General features: G+C 39.2%; 2 protein-coding genes across 6 annotated transcripts in view; both read left to right on the forward strand.

Moving 5' to 3' along the window:
* Positions 1 to 12,706, forward strand: part of LOC119730355 (nitric oxide synthase, brain-like) — a 42,885-nt gene extending 30,179 nt beyond the window's left edge. For 3 of the 4 annotated variants that reach the window (XM_038203206.1, XM_038203208.1, XM_038203209.1), the window contains 18 exons: positions 32 to 226; positions 528 to 616; positions 1,596 to 1,740; positions 2,150 to 2,254; positions 2,931 to 2,995; positions 3,376 to 3,528; positions 4,618 to 4,792; positions 6,042 to 6,268; positions 6,718 to 6,911; positions 7,342 to 7,511; positions 8,066 to 8,104; positions 9,152 to 9,362; positions 9,850 to 9,934; positions 10,522 to 10,819; positions 11,001 to 11,192; positions 11,362 to 11,499; positions 11,947 to 12,077; positions 12,638 to 12,706. In XM_038203206.1, the coding sequence (XP_038059134.1) occupies positions 32 to 226; positions 528 to 616; positions 1,596 to 1,740; positions 2,150 to 2,254; positions 2,931 to 2,995; positions 3,376 to 3,528; positions 4,618 to 4,792; positions 6,042 to 6,268; positions 6,718 to 6,911; positions 7,342 to 7,511; positions 8,066 to 8,104; positions 9,152 to 9,362; positions 9,850 to 9,934; positions 10,522 to 10,819; positions 11,001 to 11,192; positions 11,362 to 11,499; positions 11,947 to 12,077; positions 12,638 to 12,662 (2,637 nt within the window). In that variant the 3' untranslated portion in view covers positions 12,663 to 12,706. The remainder of the gene's footprint in view (positions 1 to 31; positions 227 to 527; positions 617 to 1,595; positions 1,741 to 2,149; positions 2,255 to 2,930; positions 2,996 to 3,375; positions 3,529 to 4,617; positions 4,793 to 6,041; positions 6,269 to 6,717; positions 6,912 to 7,341; positions 7,512 to 8,065; positions 8,105 to 9,151; positions 9,363 to 9,849; positions 9,935 to 10,521; positions 10,820 to 11,000; positions 11,193 to 11,361; positions 11,500 to 11,946; positions 12,078 to 12,637) is intronic. The other variant, XM_038203207.1, reaches the window with a different exon arrangement.
* A 2,280-nt stretch (positions 12,707 to 14,986) lies between these two features.
* LOC119730307 (cilia- and flagella-associated protein 251-like) overlaps positions 14,987 to 19,505 on the forward strand; it is a 31,968-nt gene continuing 27,449 nt past the window's right edge. Inside the window, exon 1 of one of the 2 annotated variants that reach the window (XM_038203133.1) lies at positions 14,987 to 15,132. The gene's annotated coding sequence lies outside the window, so the exon portion shown is untranslated. The remainder of the gene's footprint in view (positions 15,133 to 19,505) is intronic. The other variant, XM_038203134.1, reaches the window with a different exon arrangement.

The raw sequence follows: 19,505 nt of genomic DNA on the forward strand, positions 1-19,505 counted from the left end.
TAGGATTTTTCGTGGTTTTTTTTCTCTTCAGAAAGCTCAAGTGACCATCACGGATCACCATTCAGCCTCGGAATCTTTCATCACACACATGAGGAACGAGCAGGCGACTCGCGGGGGCTGCCCGGCCGACTGGGTGTGGATCGTCCCGCCTATGTCTGGCAGCGTCTGCCCCGTCTTCCACCAAGAAATGTTGTATTATTCACTGAAACCATCCTATGAATATCAGGTATGTGAGTTCACTATCATGACACTTTTTCCCCATTTAAAAAAAAAACACCTGTACACACTGTAAAACTGCGTTGTAACTTTTATATAGTATCTATATAGGACCATAGATGTAAAAGTTTTACACCAATGGTATTATGTATATACCAGCGGTGTAAAATCGACCAACGATTTTTTTTTTGCAGTGTTATCAACCGTCAATTTTAATTCTTCAACGTAATTTTGGTACTTTGCAACATTTTTTACTGATTATTATGACATTGTGGTTGATAATTGGAAAACAAGTTCCCTTTTCCTCAAAGGAGCCAGCTTGGAAAACGCATTTGTGGAGAAATCGACCGGTAGATTCGGGCCAAGTCACATCTAAGAAGACTTTCAAGGAAGTTGCCGAGTAAGACATTTGACACCGTTTATGTTATCATTGGATTAATCTTTACACTACGAATATGGTTTTGAATTTAAGAAACAATGACACTGCACTTGAATTCCCCGAAATGCTTTCACAATTTTTGACCGACCTCTTCCACTGTTCAAGGATTCATAAAAATAAGATACCACACATATGCAAGCTTTATGTTTTGTCAAGAGTTTGAAAACATTTATATATATACTGCCATTTGGTATCTATTTATACCCCTGGTCCACGTGGTATAGTATACATTTGAATAGTTTTGAGTGCAATGGTAAGAACAATATCATGAGGTGACGTATGGAATGTTCCATTCCACGAGGTGAAGCCAAGTGGAATGGAACATTTCATCTATTACCGAATGAAATTATTATTTTCATTGCATGAATGTGAAGCATTCAGTTTTTGTTTTATACGACACCTGAATAAATCCTCGTCATCTGATTGGTCATTGCACGAATGTCAAACATTTATTTTTTGTTTGATACGACGCCTGAATAAATCCTCGTCATCTGATTGGTCATTGCATGAATGTGAAGCATTCAGTTTTTGTTTTATACGACACCTGAATAAATCCTCGTCATCTGATTGGTCATTGCACGAATGTGAAGCATTCAGTTTTTGTTTTATACGACGCCTGAATAAATCCTCGTCATCTGATTGGTCAGAGCCGCCAAAAGTTTGACCGTGCGATTGAAGTTCCGTTTTTGCAGTGCGGTCGCGACGTTCGTTGGGACGAATAATTGAATGACATGTGATCAACGACCCACCAATCAGATGACAGGGGTTTTTCCAGATGTTGTATAAGACCGTATTTGGTATTTTTTTATGACAGAAGTCCCGGACTAGAACAACAACTATTATTTTTATTCACCCCATTATGCAAAGATCCCATCCAATATTATCAGTGAAATAGGCTTCTTATATTTCACATTTTACTTAACTCTTTTCCTCCGTAAAGAGCTGTACGGTTCGTTGCCCGTCTGATGATCCGAGCTTTATCCAAACGATTCAAGGCAACTATACTGTACGCTACGGAGACTGGACGGTCCAAGAACTACGCAGAGAGAATACATCGTATGTTTAGTACTGCCTTCAACGCTAAGGTATTTGTAACTTAAGAAAAATTTATGTTCAAATTTATTTCCTAACTCTATCAAAATAGGAACTTTGAACTATAAGTATAATGCTTTCAAAACTGCAGAAATAAAGCTATGGAACTGTTAGCATAAAAAAATCCATGAAAAAGCCTGATTTTGGAGGAAGTATGCATGTATTCTTGACTATTGATATAAAATCAACGGATCATAAACAGTATATGGAAAATCGAACCATAATATTGTCCAGTCAATCAATAATATAATCATTTCAATAAATAAAACATTTTGTTTGTTCAGGTGGTCAGCTAAATAATCGGTTATTCATCCATTTATTTGACAATTAAAAAAACCCAGCGATTTGGAAATGGATTACTATCAGTATCAATCTTTCTCCTTGTATTCGTCTGTTCCTTAGTTGCTATGCATGGATGAGTACGATGTTGCCAATCTTGAGCATGAGGCTTTACTCCTCGTAGTGGCTAGTACGTTCGGCAATGGAGACCCACCTGACAACGGACTGGTATATTTGAGACCCTATAGTGCGTAGCAGCCATCTTAAAGGGCATCTTGTGTTAAGCAATTCAGTAACACTTAAAGGTTCACTCATTCATATCCTAGCAAACTAAGGTATGCCCTCTAAAATGCTGCTACGTATAAAGTCTATAATCATTCTTGAACAAAAGAGGCTGCTATTTGATGCCGCCATTTGGGGGTATAAATAGACGTAAATGTATTGCTACAACTAAAAATTACACTTTTACATTTCTATATTTTTCTTTAGAATTAGACCTAACTAAAGTTGCTTCAACTAATGGAATATTTGTACTTTGTACTGCGAAAATTGCAACATTAGGCCCTATAGCGCCGTTTTTCAAACAACAAAATTATGGCCTATTGAAATTTTGTAATAGATAATTTAAAAAAAACTATGGTGTTGAATAAACACCACGCATATTGTTTATTAGGACGTGTGGTCTAAGACCGACGCCGTTGGTTAAACACCTTGTTTTCATAGTGTTATGATCTGAATAACACATCAAATCCTACTTTCTGAACAAAGATTATTTTGTTCAACAAGTTAATAAAGGGCCTTTTGAGATTGTATATAGCAACTGTCCTGATGTAATACTGTAACATTTAAACTGATGAAAAAAAGAGGATGAATCTATTTTCCCCCCGACATTTTTCACCCTCAGTCATTTGCTCGATATATCATGGAAAAGGCGAAGGAGGAACAACGTAAGATGGACAGTATTGTCAGGTAAGATGAAAATCATCATCATGGTATATATTGGTTCTTACGGACAATAGTTTACCAGCTAGTTATCAAAACAACACTGTGCTCACAATGGCAGAACAACTCTTACAAAGTCGGATTTATTTTATTGTAAAAAACGTGCTAAGGTTTCTGAGCGTGCCGACAAGGTGATTTCATTATTATTGAGTACATCACCGAATGTTGCCTTTGAAGTTAGCGGTCTGTGGCGGAGATACCGTTTTCGGTCGCTGTTCGTCAAAACATCAGACAGAATGAACAAGATCATCTCTAAATGGGTGTGTTTCATAAAGCCAAGATAAAACAACTAACTCTCCTAAAATGTCAGTAATCATTCCACCCTAATAAATACCTTTTAATCTTAGACGTAACAGCGAGATCGATTGCGAGTCGACCAGTGAGCATCTGTCCTGTGAGAAGTTCTGTGACCAGCCCGTTCGAATCGCGCCCAGGAAAATTCTCCGAATGAACTCCGTGACGTCAATGGACGAACCTACGTACATGCTAAGCAATGTCAGGTAAAACAAAGAAAATGTCAAATAAAGGACAAGGTGTATCAAAACGGAATCTAAAAATAATATGAATTAGAATGTTTAAAATTGTGAACTTGAGCTGGCCTCTGATACTTTATTCGCACCCCAGCAGCCATAGATAACTGTACCAGTGTAATAAAGTACATTTGCACGAGTTTGAGTACGAGTAGGCCTACTTTACCATGAGTTCGAGTACAGATACAATATAATAACTCATCATGAGTGCGAATACTTTGCCATGAGAAGAAGCACTTTGTTATTTTGTTTAGTCTTATCCTGTCTTGTTTTGCTTTGTTTTGTTTTGTTTTTGTTGTTTTGTTTTTATTTTTGTTTGTTGGTTTTGTTTTGGTTTGTTTGTCTGTTTTTCCCCAGTCTTGTATAATCTGCATGTTGTTATGTTTTTACGCCAGCTATTCTTGCCTTTGAAAACTTTTGTCAGGGTTTTAACTGTTAATCCTTTGAATCTAATTATCTTTTTAAGTTTTATTTTTAAGGTGGTCTTTTCATTGAACTTTGTATCTATTTTTAATATATGTTTGTATGTTACATGTACCATTCAAGTTAGGATTGACAGGCTTTCGAGTCACAGTGTTTTGTCATACTTTTGTCAATCCTGGCCAGCTTGAATTGGATTGTTTTGTTTAGTTTTGTTTAGTTTTGTGGATTGCTTGTTGTATCTTGTAATTTGGCCGAATAAATAATAATAATAATAACGAGTACTGTGTTATGAGTATGCGAATACTTTGTTGTGAGTACGAGTACAAGTACTTTGTATGAGTATGATACGAGATGACTATGAGTACCGTGTAATCGAGTACAGCTAACTCAAAACCATACTGCAAACCCCATTTTGCTGCCGTACCAAGGCAGGCTGGAAACGGTTATTTACAGGTACTGAAATATTTGTACACCAACAAAATTTGTTTCAGTACTTAATGCAGATGCTTTGACAATCAGTGGAATTGTGGAAATGGCATTGCTTATGTGCTATAATTTCACAAAATTAGCTTGCAATTTAGAAGCTATCTTGGTGATTACAGCTATTATGATTTCCATCATCTTCGCCCATTTCAGATACGCCGTGTTCGGGCTCGGCTCCTCCGCCTATCCTAACTTCTGCGCCTTCGGCCATGCCGTGGATGAGTTACTGGAGACGCTGGGTGCAGAGCGCCTCCTGGAGATCGGGGAAGGAGATGAACTTGGAGGACAGGAGATTGCCTTCAAAAAATGGGCCCAAGAAACATTCAAGGTTCAGATCAAGATGCGAACAGATTCCATACAACGAATGTGAAGAATATCTTTACACTGATAGTGGCATATGAGCGTAGTCACCTATAGACCTGCACTATCTCTCATTTTGACTTTTTTTTTATGAAAACGGACATCGACTAAAGGAGGATTCGAACCTGCGAACCTCAAAATACCGTATCGGCGCTCTACCAAGCGACTTGAAGGCATATGACCATTTGCATTTTCCCAAAAGTAACCCACTGAATTCTTATCAAAAAGCTCACTTGGATTAAAGATTGTACTGGTACTAAACACCCCGTGACATTATTCCATCTGGCTTGCTGTCATTTACAAGAAATCAAGAAATAGTGATGGTTTCCAACGATCAGTCAATTGACTGATTCTTGGAAATAAGAGTGCTATTGACGAAATCGTGTTTTGTTATCAGAAAGTTGTGCATGATTTTTCACTGTTTTCTCGAAAAAGTGTAATATCTACTTAGCTGAAACTTCAACAGGTTAGGTTTTGAACGTTCATCTTTGGATTTTGAGTGGTGTTATTTATATTGGGAACCAACAAGAAATATGAAAATAAAATTATTCTAATTAAGTCTTCATTCAAGGACTGTTAGCAAGCCAATACATTATTTCTGAGGTCGAAAGTTCGAGTAATGGGGTAATGTGGTCCAGTTGTTACAGTGTTCGACTCGTGTGCCGTGGTACATGGCTTCGAATCCTGACAGGGAAACATGGTGCTTGTGCTCTTGAGCAAGGCACTTTACCATTATTGCTTCGTCTTCGGATGGGACGTAAAGCCGTAGGGCCCATGTGTTGTGTAATGCACGTTAAAGAACCCAGTAACACTTATCGCTAAGAGAAGGGGTTCGCCCCGGTGTTTCTGGCAGTGGCTGCAATATGCGCCACAACAACTTGTAAACCCTTATAAAGGTGCTACTTAATGGGTCTCATATTTTTCATAAACATCATTTACCTGTCTTTAAAAATAGACATAATTACCAGCGCCTTGAGTACCTAATTATTGGTAGATACGTGCGCTATATAAGACCCCGGTATTGTTATTATTATTATTCCCGCTACGGTGATTTTTCTTTGTTCAACCGAAAGTTGATCCGTGAAATGTCGACGTTTTAATACTTGATTGAAGAATTAACAGGTGTCTGTGATGTTTTACATTATTTGCCTTTCCGACGGCTGTTGAATGTTATAAAAAAAAATCCGATTTCCCCTCATTTTCTTCTTTAAATTTAGGTTGCTTGTGAGAACTTCTGCATTGGCAGTGACGTGAACATCGATAACGTAACGGCATCAATCTCCATGCCCGATGCTGCGTGGTCAGCCGAGAAGTACCGAGTCATTGCAGCAGATTACCAGGCCAACCCGCCAGACCTCTGCCGTACACTTAGCCGTTTACACGGCAAGGCGGTTCTGCCGTGCCGCTTCAAATCCAGAACCGATCTTCTGAATTCGTTATCACGGTGAGATTGTGAAAAATCTTTCATTGTTTGTGTGTTGCTTTTTACTTCAAACAAATTTGCACGTGACTATTCGTCCGTATTAGAGCGCTAGATCGTGTATAGTTCGTTTCTTCCAAATTTGGAATGACCATAATATTATTGTTGATCATCGTGACCTGAAGAGATTTCCGATTTCTGAAATTCTTCGAAGTTTGAAAAATAACAAATAGTATTGCACATTACCTTTGTAATTTTAGTGTTTTTTCTGAATTGAAATCTTTGTCCGACTTTCCGTGATACGAAATGTTGAAACAAAACAAACTTTTATATTGTTTTCGTTATTTTCCTTCATCGTACATGTGCAAGCTTAAAATTGCGTGCAAGTTTTCTCCTGGGTTAGCAAACAAAATTTTCAAAGAAAGTGTACCTTGTACCAGGTTCTAACTTTTTGTCTGTTTCGCCTCTGCTAGTCGGTCCACAATCCTCGTCAAACTGGACACCCAGGACCAAGAAGAGTTTGCGTACGAGCCAGGAGATCACGTGGCTATCTATCCAGCCAATGACAAAGACTTGGTGGATCGGATTCTGCGCAGAATCGCTCATGAGAAATCCCCGGATGTGGTAGTGAAAGTGGATCGGCATGAGGCCAAAATCACAGAATTAGGTGAACGAAATGTGCAAATTGAATTGAATAAAGAAAATACCAAAAGAACTAGAGGGTTTGTGAAATATTCTATTCAAATATATAATTCTCAAAAAAAAAACTGTGATGTTTTTATAGATCTACTCTAGGCAGTCAGATTGGCGCAGTATATACTCTCCTTGCTTTTCACCTCAGCTACCCGGGTTCGAATCCAGCCAGGCTGACGTGCATGTATTTTTTGTATCAGTCCATACCTGATATCATAGGTTTTCCTCTAATCAGTCTGGGTTTTACTTTCCTTATATGGTCCAATCACCCCTAAAACTGGACATTTCACAGACCCCATCTTCTTCTCCCTAAGTATCTACAGGCTTCTTCTCGTGCACTGTTTGGGAAACCTCCTTTTCATTACCAGAGCGAATCCTATAAAAACCCAATTATCTCTACCTAGGCACCGTTCGTACTTGGGTCCCTCACGACCGCCTGCCTCATTGCTCTATCCGCTACGCCTTGCTTCATTTACTGGACATCACATCCACGCCCTCGCCGATGTTCTTGAAGACGCTGTCCATGCACGCCAGGAGCCCACTGGAGCAGAAACAACTGTCGACCCTGGGAGAGGTTAGCAACCGTTGCTGTGATCAACACACTTATACATCATGTGACCTGTGATGTCAATACTAAACATGTGACTTGTTACGTCATGCTTATCATGTGACCTATGACGTCACGGTTACTCACTTACATTCCCCATATTTAACATTGACGTGAGCATTTTTAAATACATTGCACTCATACCATCATTTGCACCCATATTTCAAGACGTGTTCAGTGGAAAAGAGATTGGTTTTCCCCCGATAAATGTGGTCACATCACCAAAATATAATAAGTGTCACTGTCATAACATCCCCAAAACATGACTTTTATTAATTCAGTACCCAAGCCGACGCTTTCATTGCTAGGCCATTTTAGATCACGACTGCAAAATAATAACTTCAATCTTATGGGCCTTGTTGGGTGAGTATCTGTATCTGCACTTTTTGTACAACCATAATTGTGAAAAATACTTTAACAATTACTGCAGTGAACTTTTATTACTCACAGTTTGTTTTCTGTTTCTTTCACTGTCTGCTGTGATTTGATTGCCTCGATGTTACTAATTCCCACCACAAAAGCTACTCGAAGAGCACTCGGAACAGCGCACAACTGACAAGGTTATTTGCACATGTCTTGTTTTATTTTCTTAATCCAAAACTCGTGAAATTCGATAAAAATCCTTTTCCCGGAATTTAGAACAAAGTTGGAGGAAGATTGGATAGCCTCAGGTTAGGCTGGTGAGAGTGGGTGGGTTAAGTGGGAGCAGGAATTATGGTCACGAAATTCAAAATAAGTTTCCTTTTTTTCCGGTTGTGGCAAAGGCCATATGTTTGATATTCACTTAGATTAGGTTGATCCTTTTTCTTGACAGAACTAACTTTTGTTAAGATTTGAGGTTTTGCGTGCAAGGAGTGTTTGCCATACCGTCGCGTGAAATGAACTCTCGTGAGATTTGAGGTTCTTTGTGACGTTCTGAGAAGAACCTTGGGACGTGGGACGAGCTGGGTGACGTCAGAGCTTCTGACGTCACTGCTTGTGACCTTATTAACTGCGAATGTCTATTCCCTGATTTGATTGGTGGGTGGTTAGAACACTTTTGAGATTTAGATTCAAATCGGCGATTATTTTGCCAGTGTCTCATGAAATTTGGACTCTTAGAAATCGGGACCTTAGAAATAAGGACCTTATGAAATACGGACTCCTTGGTTGTACTGCGCATGCCTAAGTGAAGATAATTAGAACTGCGACCAGTCAATCATTATAGAGTCCGTTAAGGTAAAGGAGACCAGATTTCTAAGAGTCCAAATTTCATGAGACACTGGCAAAATAATCGCCGATTTGAATCTTGGACCAACTTTCACACCACACCGGCTCAGGCATTTTCACAATCGTCGGCTCCTCTCCAGCTATATAGCTTCACATTAAAGCTCGTGATTTTAGGTTTTTGCTCTTTTAATTGTCGGTGGTATATCTGTCAAGTTTCATTTTGTGCAGAAAATATATCCCATAAAATAGCAAAAAGGAGGAGTCTACCGTTTGTTTTGAACACTAAATGTTTGTATTAATGTTCCGGGGCCACTGACGAAGCCGATTCCGACAACAAAGCCCAAGTTTCAGAAACGGTCCCATAAAAAAAAATAAGTATTTTCGTTCGTTAAACAAAGGGTTCAGCCGTTTACGATGAGTGGCTGTATTCTTCGTTCCCAAACCTGGCCGAGATCTTGGAAGCATTCCCAACGCTGAGGGTACCAGCTTCGCTGCTTCTAACCTTGCTCCCACTACTCAGGCCTCGCTATTACTCCATCAGTTCCAGTCCACAGATGCACCCTGGGGACGTTCACATCACAGTGGCAGTGGTTCAGTACAAGTCAAAAGGCAAGCCTGTTATAGTTTAGGATATTGACATTAACAATCTGATTGGTCGGTTATTAAAGTTTAATCTCTCTCTGATTGGTGCAAAGTTTACAAGTGGCACCGTGGCACGATTATAATAAATTCGAGCCTTATTACTTTCTCTGTTGTTTTTGAACTTTTAACCTATGCAAACCAAACATTGGCCGCAGTAACCATTTGGTTGGCTAGTTTTGGCTTTGGTTTGGCTTTTTTTTTTATTTGGCATAATTATTTTGCAAATGAAAATGTATTGTTTTTTTCCCCGTCATTTTAGCCTTCTTAATTAACTCAGATTTAAAGTGCTGTAACTTTAAGTTGTACGTTGTAATGTTTTTGTTAAAATAATGATTACAAAAAAAAGTCGCATAAAATGTTCAATTTAAGTGCAGTCAATTAAAGAATTAAAAGTTGAAATGTAAGAAATAATAACGACATTTGTTGTAAAAGATTGAATCTGATTGCATTGCAGCTAGCGGCGCCATACATCGAGGAGTTTGCTCAACTTGGCTGGATGCCCTGTCTGCTGACGACATCGTACCTGCCTTCATAAGGAAGTAAGTCACTCACACAAGTCCGCGCTCGACAATTCTGGAAATTCACACTTAAAAGTTTTGTAGAATGGAATACTACGTTGATGTAAGCGTCTTTTTAAACCGGGTAACAATGATTTTTTTATGTGGACATGCGTATATCCAAAAGTTGCTTTTCATGCTTTTTGTTCGTTTCCAATGGTAACACCACTCAAAATCCAAAGGAGAATGACAAAACCTAACCTGTTGAAATTTCAGTTCAGTGGATATTACACTTTTCAAGCAAACTCATGCCCACTTTTTGATCACGCCACAATTTCTTCAAAATAAAAATCAGTCAATTAGCTGATGGTTGGAAGTCACCATTTCTTGATCTCATCGCAATGGCAGCAAGCCAGACAATATAATTTCACCGGGTGTTTAGCATCTGAACGATCTTTCAGCCAAGTAGCATTTTTGATAAGATTTGGTAGGTGGTTTGGGGATGAATGCATGATACTATAGCCTGAATGCCGTAAACCACACATTTTGTACTTAAATGTAAGAATTTCTGTTGGGACACTCATTGATAAAGCGTTGTGTTTTAATTTTTTTTTACCTTTTTGTATCAGAGCGCCCTCATTCCACATGCCAAAGGACCAATCAGCGCCCATGGTTCTCGTTGGTCCCGGGACGGGCATCGCGCCGTTTCGCAGCTTCTGGCAACAGCGGCAGTACGACAGGTACCAGGAAGCTATCGACCAATCGGACGCCGACAAGGACGGCCGATTCGGTGACGTCACGCTGGTGTTCGGATGTAGACATTCCAAGCTAGACAACATCTACAAGGAGGAGAAGATGACGGCTAAGGAAGAAGGCGTCCTCACTGACGTCTGGACAGCGTATTCGCGGGAAGTCCATCTACCTAAAGTAAGTCTTGTAACTTTTTGTTTTATCTATATGGCACATCATTAACATCAATTCGAAATTGATATAAAAATCAATTAACCTTTTGTAGTTTACAATATTTTTCATTGACGCATTTGTTCGCCATTAATTGGACGCTTCCATGCCTGAGCTTTGGATTCAGAAATTTCTCATTTGATTTCAGACTTATGTTCAAGACCTCCTTCGCAAGAACTCACAGAAAGTATACGAGACGGTTTGTGGAGGCAAGGGTCACGTCTACGTATGCGGGGATGTAACTATGGCTGCTGGTGTACGCGTTACCATAGAAACCATCATCGCTAAGCACGGAGAGATGTCGGAAGAAAAAGCTAAGAAACTGATCGAACGCCTCAAGGTATGAATATCCGTTTTATAAAATCTTTTACCATGGAGAACAACAACTTTTAGAGGTAACAAATACATAAACTGTATCGACACATTGCATTGGTAAACCGTACCTTCAAACGTGACCGAGTAATAATCGACTCCAAAATATTATCGTTTTCCTGTGTGTTCGATAATAGGATGAGAATCGATACCACGAGGACATCTTTGGCATCACTCTGAGGACTGCGGAAGCCACAGAGAAACTGCGAGAATTGAAACAACGCACCGAGAAAAACGACAAAACTGCGGCCGAGGAACTAGCTTCACTACGCATGGTACGTCAGAAACCGAACTTTTAGGACTTACACCAGAGAAGTTGGCCCTGATATAACTCACACCCTCATCATGTCCTCTACCTGCAGCTAACGACCTTTGTTTAGAGGTCCTGCCAAACTAAATCGGTCGATAGTCGGAATGGCATCTTAGATATCACTTGTTCAGGGTAATAGTTCTGGAGAACGGTGTTCAAGTCACTGTTCAAATGTTAGATTTTTGTCTTTTCGTGAAAGAGAAAATGCCCCAGAAGGATCTTTTGATTTCAGGAAATTGTATGCACAAAACTCTTGTTGAGTAAATTTTAAAAGCCTGTATAAAATAAATACGGAGACAAGAAACATAGGGGAGTGCTTAGGCACACGAACATGTCAACTTGGAAATCCCAGATGTTGTAAAATGTTCAAGTAATTTTGGTTTTGTTTGCTTTTTATTTTATTTACTTGTAGGGGTATTTCCTGAGGCGAGAGACGGTCATCAGACACCGAACAGTGAGCGAAAATCCAGAGACGTCTGTAAATGGCTCGAATCTTAACAACAATGGACGGGAGCGAAAGCTATCCGATCCACCTCCATATAGGTAGTTATAATTGTCACGATCTTCCCAAACGACGCTGTCAAAAATTGCCGTATGATATCAAGTTAGAAATTCTGTGGTTTTAATCGGAACCAATAGTCCTGTGAAGATGACATTAGGGCCTATATGGTGTAGCTATTCGTAAGATGAATCTTCGTCGGAGTGATGCATATCAATATTAGGTTTTGTCCTATTTTTATCCGGACAAGAACAAATATTATTATTATTACAGTATAGTAACACTTTGGCATATATGGTGTAGATTTAACACTGTACTGTTTGCAGTGTAATTATTGATAATTGGTAAAGATAATATTCAACGGATCACATTTTTTTCTAAGTCAAAGTGTTACTATAATGTAATAATAATAATAATATTTTTTGGTGTCCGGAAAAAAATCCCATGAAGAATTTTGTATCAAATTAATTAAACAAAATATAGTTTTGCTACTGTTCATTATCTTATTGTTTTTATTGTTATATTTTGTCCTTTTTAAATTTTTGTTGGTGGTCTTTGTATTTACTGATGAGTAATTGTTTTCATATCCTTTTGTGTTTTACAGAAGTCGTCCTCTGCACACTTACTAAGAAGAAAAAGACTAGTACAGAGATCACTTCACATGTCCCCCCCCAAAAAAAAAATGGAACAAGGCTGAAGATTCAAGATATCAAATATGATAATGTTATTCTCTGCTTATCAACTTAGCTCTGCACTTCTTAATACTGTTAAATACTGAAAAATATACCAAAAGCCGGAAATGTATTAACGGCCTAAAGCAATGCTGCCTTTAGTTTTATTATGGATTAATTTTCGGCTTGCGAGGTATACTCCTCCACAGTAAATCATGTTTATTTAATTATTGTTATTTTTGAAATACTATATTTTTAACGGGCAGGGCAGTTATTTGTGTCAATATGAGCTTGTATCGCAGATGGTTTGAGGACTATGTCATAATTCCTTCCTCCATGTTTTTATGCAGTTAAAATGTTTCCCGGGATCACGTTTGAGTTATTGTTTAAAAGCTCCGGACTATTTTGTCTATTTTTATTAAGGCCAAAAACAAAAGTCCCCGGTTTCTGGTATGGAGCTTGCCCAAAAAGTGGTGCGGCGACGCGGCTTTTTTTTTTTTACCTGTTTTTTTTTTGCTTCAAATGTCGGCTGAGGACTGCAATTGGTGCCGGACTAAACTTAGTGAAAATATATGGGAGTCCAGAGAGGCCACATAAAGCTTATTCTCGATCATATCCCCATCTAAAAACACGTTAAAATTGTGCAGCAGCAGGATTCCAGTCAAACCAGTGAGTTTGGCAGTTTTGAGAAATCATCTTTTATTGAAAAAAAAAACTTTTTCATTTTGCCGACGCGCATATGGCTACGGCGACGCGCGCGCATACCAGAAACCGGAGACTTATTTTTTTTTGGTCTAAGAGTTAATTTTTTGTTTAATCTAGTATTCTCATTCTGAAGTGTTGTTTTGCTTTAATTGGTTTAATTTAAATAACTACCGCATTGTAATCTATCTTGCACTGTTGAACTATAATGTACATAATGGAAACATGAGAAATTATTTTGGTTAATTAAGTATCCATGAAACGCAAGACGATTTCGCGATTTGGCTAAAAATTCTCCCTCCTTGTGCTCATTAATGCATTAATTATCCGGCTCTCTCCTGACGAGAATTCAGTTATATGTTTTGATTTAACAAAAAAATTGTTTTCCTATTTTGGAGCTTCTGGAACACTCGGATGAAAAAAATTAAACATAATGATTGTTGGGATTGCTTTTATGCCCCTAACACGTACAACAAAAAACGAGCCTATTGGCGGACTGTAAATCATTCGAAGTTTGCAAAAAGACCGAATTTTCAGTTTATATTATTTTGTTCTAAGGAAATATTATTTTATTCCAATTTTGGGCGTCGGCAACCCTCTGAAAAGGACTTTCATTTTGTGCACTATTTTGTGCGAGAGGCATAATAATATTGTCGTGCCGAAAACAAGTCTAATTTTGTAAAGGAACTATTCAATGACTAAACGTCGCGGAACATTTTGGTTTGATGTCTCATTTAAAAGGTGCCTTACTTTTAAATTGCTATATGAAAAACATAAATCTGTTTTCGGGGTTAAACTCGAAATAGATCGAGGAATGTAACTTTAATTTATGAAACAAACGGGCTTCATTCCTGAAAACGGAGAATAATTATACCCTCCCTATTTTTAGCAATGGATGATCACGATAAGACTTGCCCCCCACCCACCCCCCCCCCACCCCACGGGTTCCCTTACGCTGTATGTATGTTGTGTTGTTATTGTTTATAAACTATTAATTATTATCGATGAACAGTTTACAATTTTTTCTCTGCTTCCATGCAACTTGTAAATGTTTTCCATTGTGTGTACATGTATACCATGGTTTAAAAGGATATGATTTAGCAATAAAAGATTATTCTTTGGCTGAAAACAGGTATTTCAAATATAATTCCCCCCGTAAAACTGTCCATGCAACGTCTTCCGGGGCTGGCCGGGGGGGGGGGGGTACTCTTCTCAATTTGTGGTTATATGATGTCCATGCCCAGCTCTGGGCATTACCAATGTGACTTCAGCTTTTGGGTACATTTCTTGCCCTAAAAAGTAACACAACCCACCCCCCCCCACCCCCATTTTCATTCACAAACGTATAATTCTCCCTCCTCTGTAGGATGGGAAAATCCGTTTTGCTAAATAACTCCGACATTTTGCGGTCAAAACATTTCTTTCAATGGATAGGGGTTCAGGGTTACAGCTACGGTGAGCTGTAGATGATTTAAACCGAGTGTTTTATAGCTCCATATGGTGATAGGCTCTGCACTGACTCACTCAACAGCGCCCCCTATAGCCAAATAGAGATAAATAGATGCAGAGGGCGCCCTTCGCCTTTTTGGCGAAGGAAACGTAATTCGTTGGTTCACTGCAAATGGCACGTTTTGGGTACGTATAATGTAGTGGTTACCAACGATGTAAACAGGCAAGTTTCCTTGGAGATCGTAACTCGGGAAGGTAGTTTGTTTTGTTTTTAAAGGTAAGATTTATATTTTATTTCCAGAATAAATTCTCAATTATACTAGCTAACGTTAACAAAATGAAGGCAATTTAATAAAGTTGTATAAATTCACTTAAAAGTAAATTTGTATCACATTTTGGCGCTAATTTGCGTCGGCCTAGGCCCTAGCGAAAAGTCGGGTTGTCATTTAATCAATATTCACATTGCATCGAAATCGTGAAAAATTGGTCATGTGCATTTTTAATAAACATGTTGACAAGACAGGAACTAAATAATAGTGTCATCTTTATTACGACACAGTCTTGTACTGTCACTAGTATTAATGCCAAACACGGACACCATGACCCTTAAATACATCTTAATTAGCTCTACTGAGTGGAGCGTTGAATTACGGGTACCCCTCCATACAAACGCTCCACCGATTTGCCATACTTTGGTAGCACCATACACGGTCGTCATGACGGTATGCATTTTGTGCATGCCCTCGCGAGGACAAGGCCCAAAAAAACTGATAAAGAAAATTCAAATGAGGAAGACAGTAACCCTGGATAGATCCACACATTCATGACATTCCATATGACCCCTCAAATTGTTTCAAACGAATTGTCGGACACTTCGCCCCATTTCCACGTCGCCCCATGTCACTTCGCCCCTAACCACTTCGCCCCATCCCCACATCGCCCCATTCCCACATCGCCCCATCCCCACTTCGCCCCATTCCCACTTCGCCCCATTCCCACTTCGCCCCATCCCCACTTCGCCCCATCCCCACTTCGCCCCAGCCGTTACATGTAAAAAAAAAAAAAAATTCTCATCTATTTTTTTGGCTTAAAAAAAACAATTTCAATAGATTCACTAATTGCTAACCAATGGAAAGAATTAGCCCATCACCAAATGAACAATTCATAACCAACCTCTCAAGCTAGGCTCTCCCCTACCGAGAAGCTTGAAGTAAAAGACCCAACTTTGTTCCCAACCCCGGCGGCTATACCAACCCGTCTCCCACTTATCTGAGAACGACAATACCTTTGACATCCTAATTTCACTCTTGGAGGAACCAATCTCATCAATGAAGTTGTAAGTGTCACATATCAGACAAATTTTGACGGAACATTTTCCTCAAGGCAGTGAGTTCCTTTTAACTCACTGACCCATACCTACATGTGGGTCATTCCATGTCAGACCAACGCACTTTTTTACCTCATGTCTTCCGATTTTAATAAAAATTGCTGTGCTTGTAGGTCCTAATGAGCAATGAATGCACACCAATTTTTAGCCCGATCCGACCTACCATGTGGTCAGGGCAGAAGCCACAAAAAAATGGCATTTTTAGAGTAAAATACCACCCTTTTGGTATAAATATGTCAAAACTATTGCAATTTTCATTGAATATATGTGAATTTGGTATTAAAATAATGAGGATTGCATGCTCAAATCACTTCTTTTGTCAAAATTAAATTTTGTGAAAAGTAGGTCACGTGACCTTTAATATGCTATTGTGACCTTTGACCCAATTTTTGTAATAATGTATCATTCCGAAAATCAACGAAATAAAAAAAACTTGCTAGAGCATGTCTTCCTCTATCAGAATCTACTAAAAATCAGTTGGGGTCTTCAAAATTTACAACTTTATGACTATTTTTGTACAGTTGGTAGGTTACAAATGAGTCAATTTATAGACTTTACATAAGAAATACACCAACACAACTTACTATTCTGTTTCTTAAGTTACTGAAATTAATCTAGATTTTTATGTATAAAGTACAAAGCCAGGAAAAACAAAATTCTACCTTCTGATTCCAAAGAAACTGTCTAATCAGAATATTTGGACTCGGAAGTGTGCTAACCACTAACAGTAACCAGGCCTTCACCCAGTACAGCGCACTCACGTCCAGGTGAATTTCATCTCAAAGGAACAAAATGCCAAGTCTGTGAGAGTCATTAAAGTTCAAGAAGCACAGTGATGAATGAGTAAAGGTTACTTTGATTGTAATATTAAGTATTATCTTCAAGCAAACTTGAATCCTAGACCCTGATTAGTCCATCTATAGCAACAACTGTGTGATTTTATATAATATTGCACAGCTGTATTGCACCCCAGATATTAAAAATGTACGTGTACATATGTTGTGTTATTTCCTGCTGAACGGACCGATACACTACATGTATGCACGTACATCTTCACCGCGTGTACGCATTTGATATCAAGTTTGCTTGAAGATAAATTGGTTATAAATCCCACTTGCGCACGTGGAACACGGAATTATGTAGTGCATCGAGTGGCATATGGGTCACGGCAGCATTGCATTATTTCATATTCCAAGCGCGTTCGTGGGATAACTAATTATCAGTGGCACCCAGGAGGGGGGGGGGGGGGCTTGAACCCACCCCCAACATTGTCAATTTGTTTGTTTGATTTTAGGCTAGTTTTGTTGGTCCAATCTTTTACAGAAATTTGAACAAAAAAAAATTTTATGACGCCCCCCCCCCCCCCCCACCAAAAGCCAAATCCTGGGTGCGCCACTGCTGATAATTTACACTATGAGTCTGGTTAGACCTCATCAGCCCTCAGAATGAGAAATTCACAAACCAAGATATATTTTAGAAACTTTAGAAACAGAATAGTAAGTTGTGTTGGTGTATTTCTTATGTAAAGTCTATAAATTGACTCATTTGTAACCTACCAACTGTACAAAAATAGTCATAAAGTTGTAAATTTTGAAGCCCCCAACTGATTTTTAGTAGATTCTGATAGAGGAAGACATGCTCTAGCAAGTTATTTTTATTTCGTTGATTTTCGGAATGATACATTATTACAAAAAATGGGTCAAAGGTCACGATAGCATATGAAAGGTCATGTGACCTACTTTTCACAAAATTTAATTTTGACAAAAGAAGTGCTTTGAGCATGCAATCCTCATTATTTTAATACCAAATTCACATATATTCGATGAAAATTGCCATAGTTTTGACATATTTATACCAAAAGGGTGGTATTTTACTCTAAAAATGTCAGTTTTTTTGTGGTTTCTGCCCTGACCACATGGTAGTTCGGATCGGGCTAAAAATTGGTGTGCATTCATTGCTCATCAGGACCTACAAGCACAGCAATTTTTATCAAAATCGGAAGACATGAGGTAAAAAAGTGCGTTGGTCTGACATGGAATGACCCATGTACGGGATTCTTTTGAATCCAGCGGCTGATGATTGTATTCACAAGCCAATAGGAGAGGCGTCTCTGAATGGGATAGAGCCATCATTTCTCTCATCTGTGTCTCGAGCACCTCATCAGAGCGTTTGTATTTTTCCTGAGTTTCTAGAATTGGGAGCATTTATTATCTGGGGTCTTTGGCAGTTTATTTGGTCTGCACCCCTAGCCTTCACCTTTTTCATACTACATGGGGCGAAGTGGGGATGGGGCGAAGTGGGGATGGGGCGAAGCGGGGAAGGGGCGAAGTGGGGATGGGGCGAGGCGGAGATGGGGCGATGTGGGGATGGGGCGAAGTGGGGATGGGGCGAAGTGGGGATGGGGCGAAGTGGTTAGGGGCGAAGTGACATGGGGCGACGTGGAAATGGGGCGAAGCGTCCGACACCCGTTTCAAACAACCGGTAATTTTGAAAAAAGAACAAAATAGTCTGAACTTACCGCTCACAATTAAATGTGTCTGCCGAGTTGCACAGTCTATTTCACTGACATGACTGATGCATAATTCATTGCGCGCGTGTGTGACGTCACTATTGAAGAAAAACAAGTTGCGCTTACTCAATAGCTGTTTTATGTAGTCATATGTGCCCCGCGCCGTCTGACTGTGGGTTTTTGGTGCGGGTCACATATCAGTAGGATGGAACGCCGTATTATCGCGGTACTTATCACGTTTCTCGTTCGGAATAGAGATTGCCCACCAACCTTCCTGAATTGTCATGTCTTTTGTGCTGTATAACTCTTCCTTTTTAAATTAATATAAAAAAATCTGACGGTGGTGTGCTTTATTCCGTGTACGATGCCTGTGAAAATAGACATGCGCGGCATGTGCGAACGGAGGTGGACTCCCTATTATCGCGGTATGCGGGAAGTGGTTTTTATAATGATCCCAACTTTTTTGTTCATAGTTTATGTTTGACCAAAACATCCCCTGAATAAAGTCTGATATTTTCCCTGTAACGTGCAAGTTGATTACAGACTATATTTCTGCAGGATGATTTCTTAAGACCCTGCCCTTCCCCCGAAAGGAGAACACAAATCCCTGAGGCAAGTCTACTGATCGGCGATTGAGGGCGCCATTCACTTTACACGGTGTGCCGTTTTATTTTCGCTAAGGCGCGGTGCTTATTTTGATCCCGTAAAAGTTGTTACGATTTCGCGCTGCAAATATCGTCCTTCGACTTCATTT

Source organism: Patiria miniata, unplaced genomic scaffold, assembly GCF_015706575.1.
Source record: "Patiria miniata isolate m_02_andy unplaced genomic scaffold, ASM1570657v1 HiC_scaffold_22, whole genome shotgun sequence".
NCBI lineage: Eukaryota > Metazoa > Echinodermata > Asteroidea > Valvatida > Asterinidae > Patiria > Patiria miniata.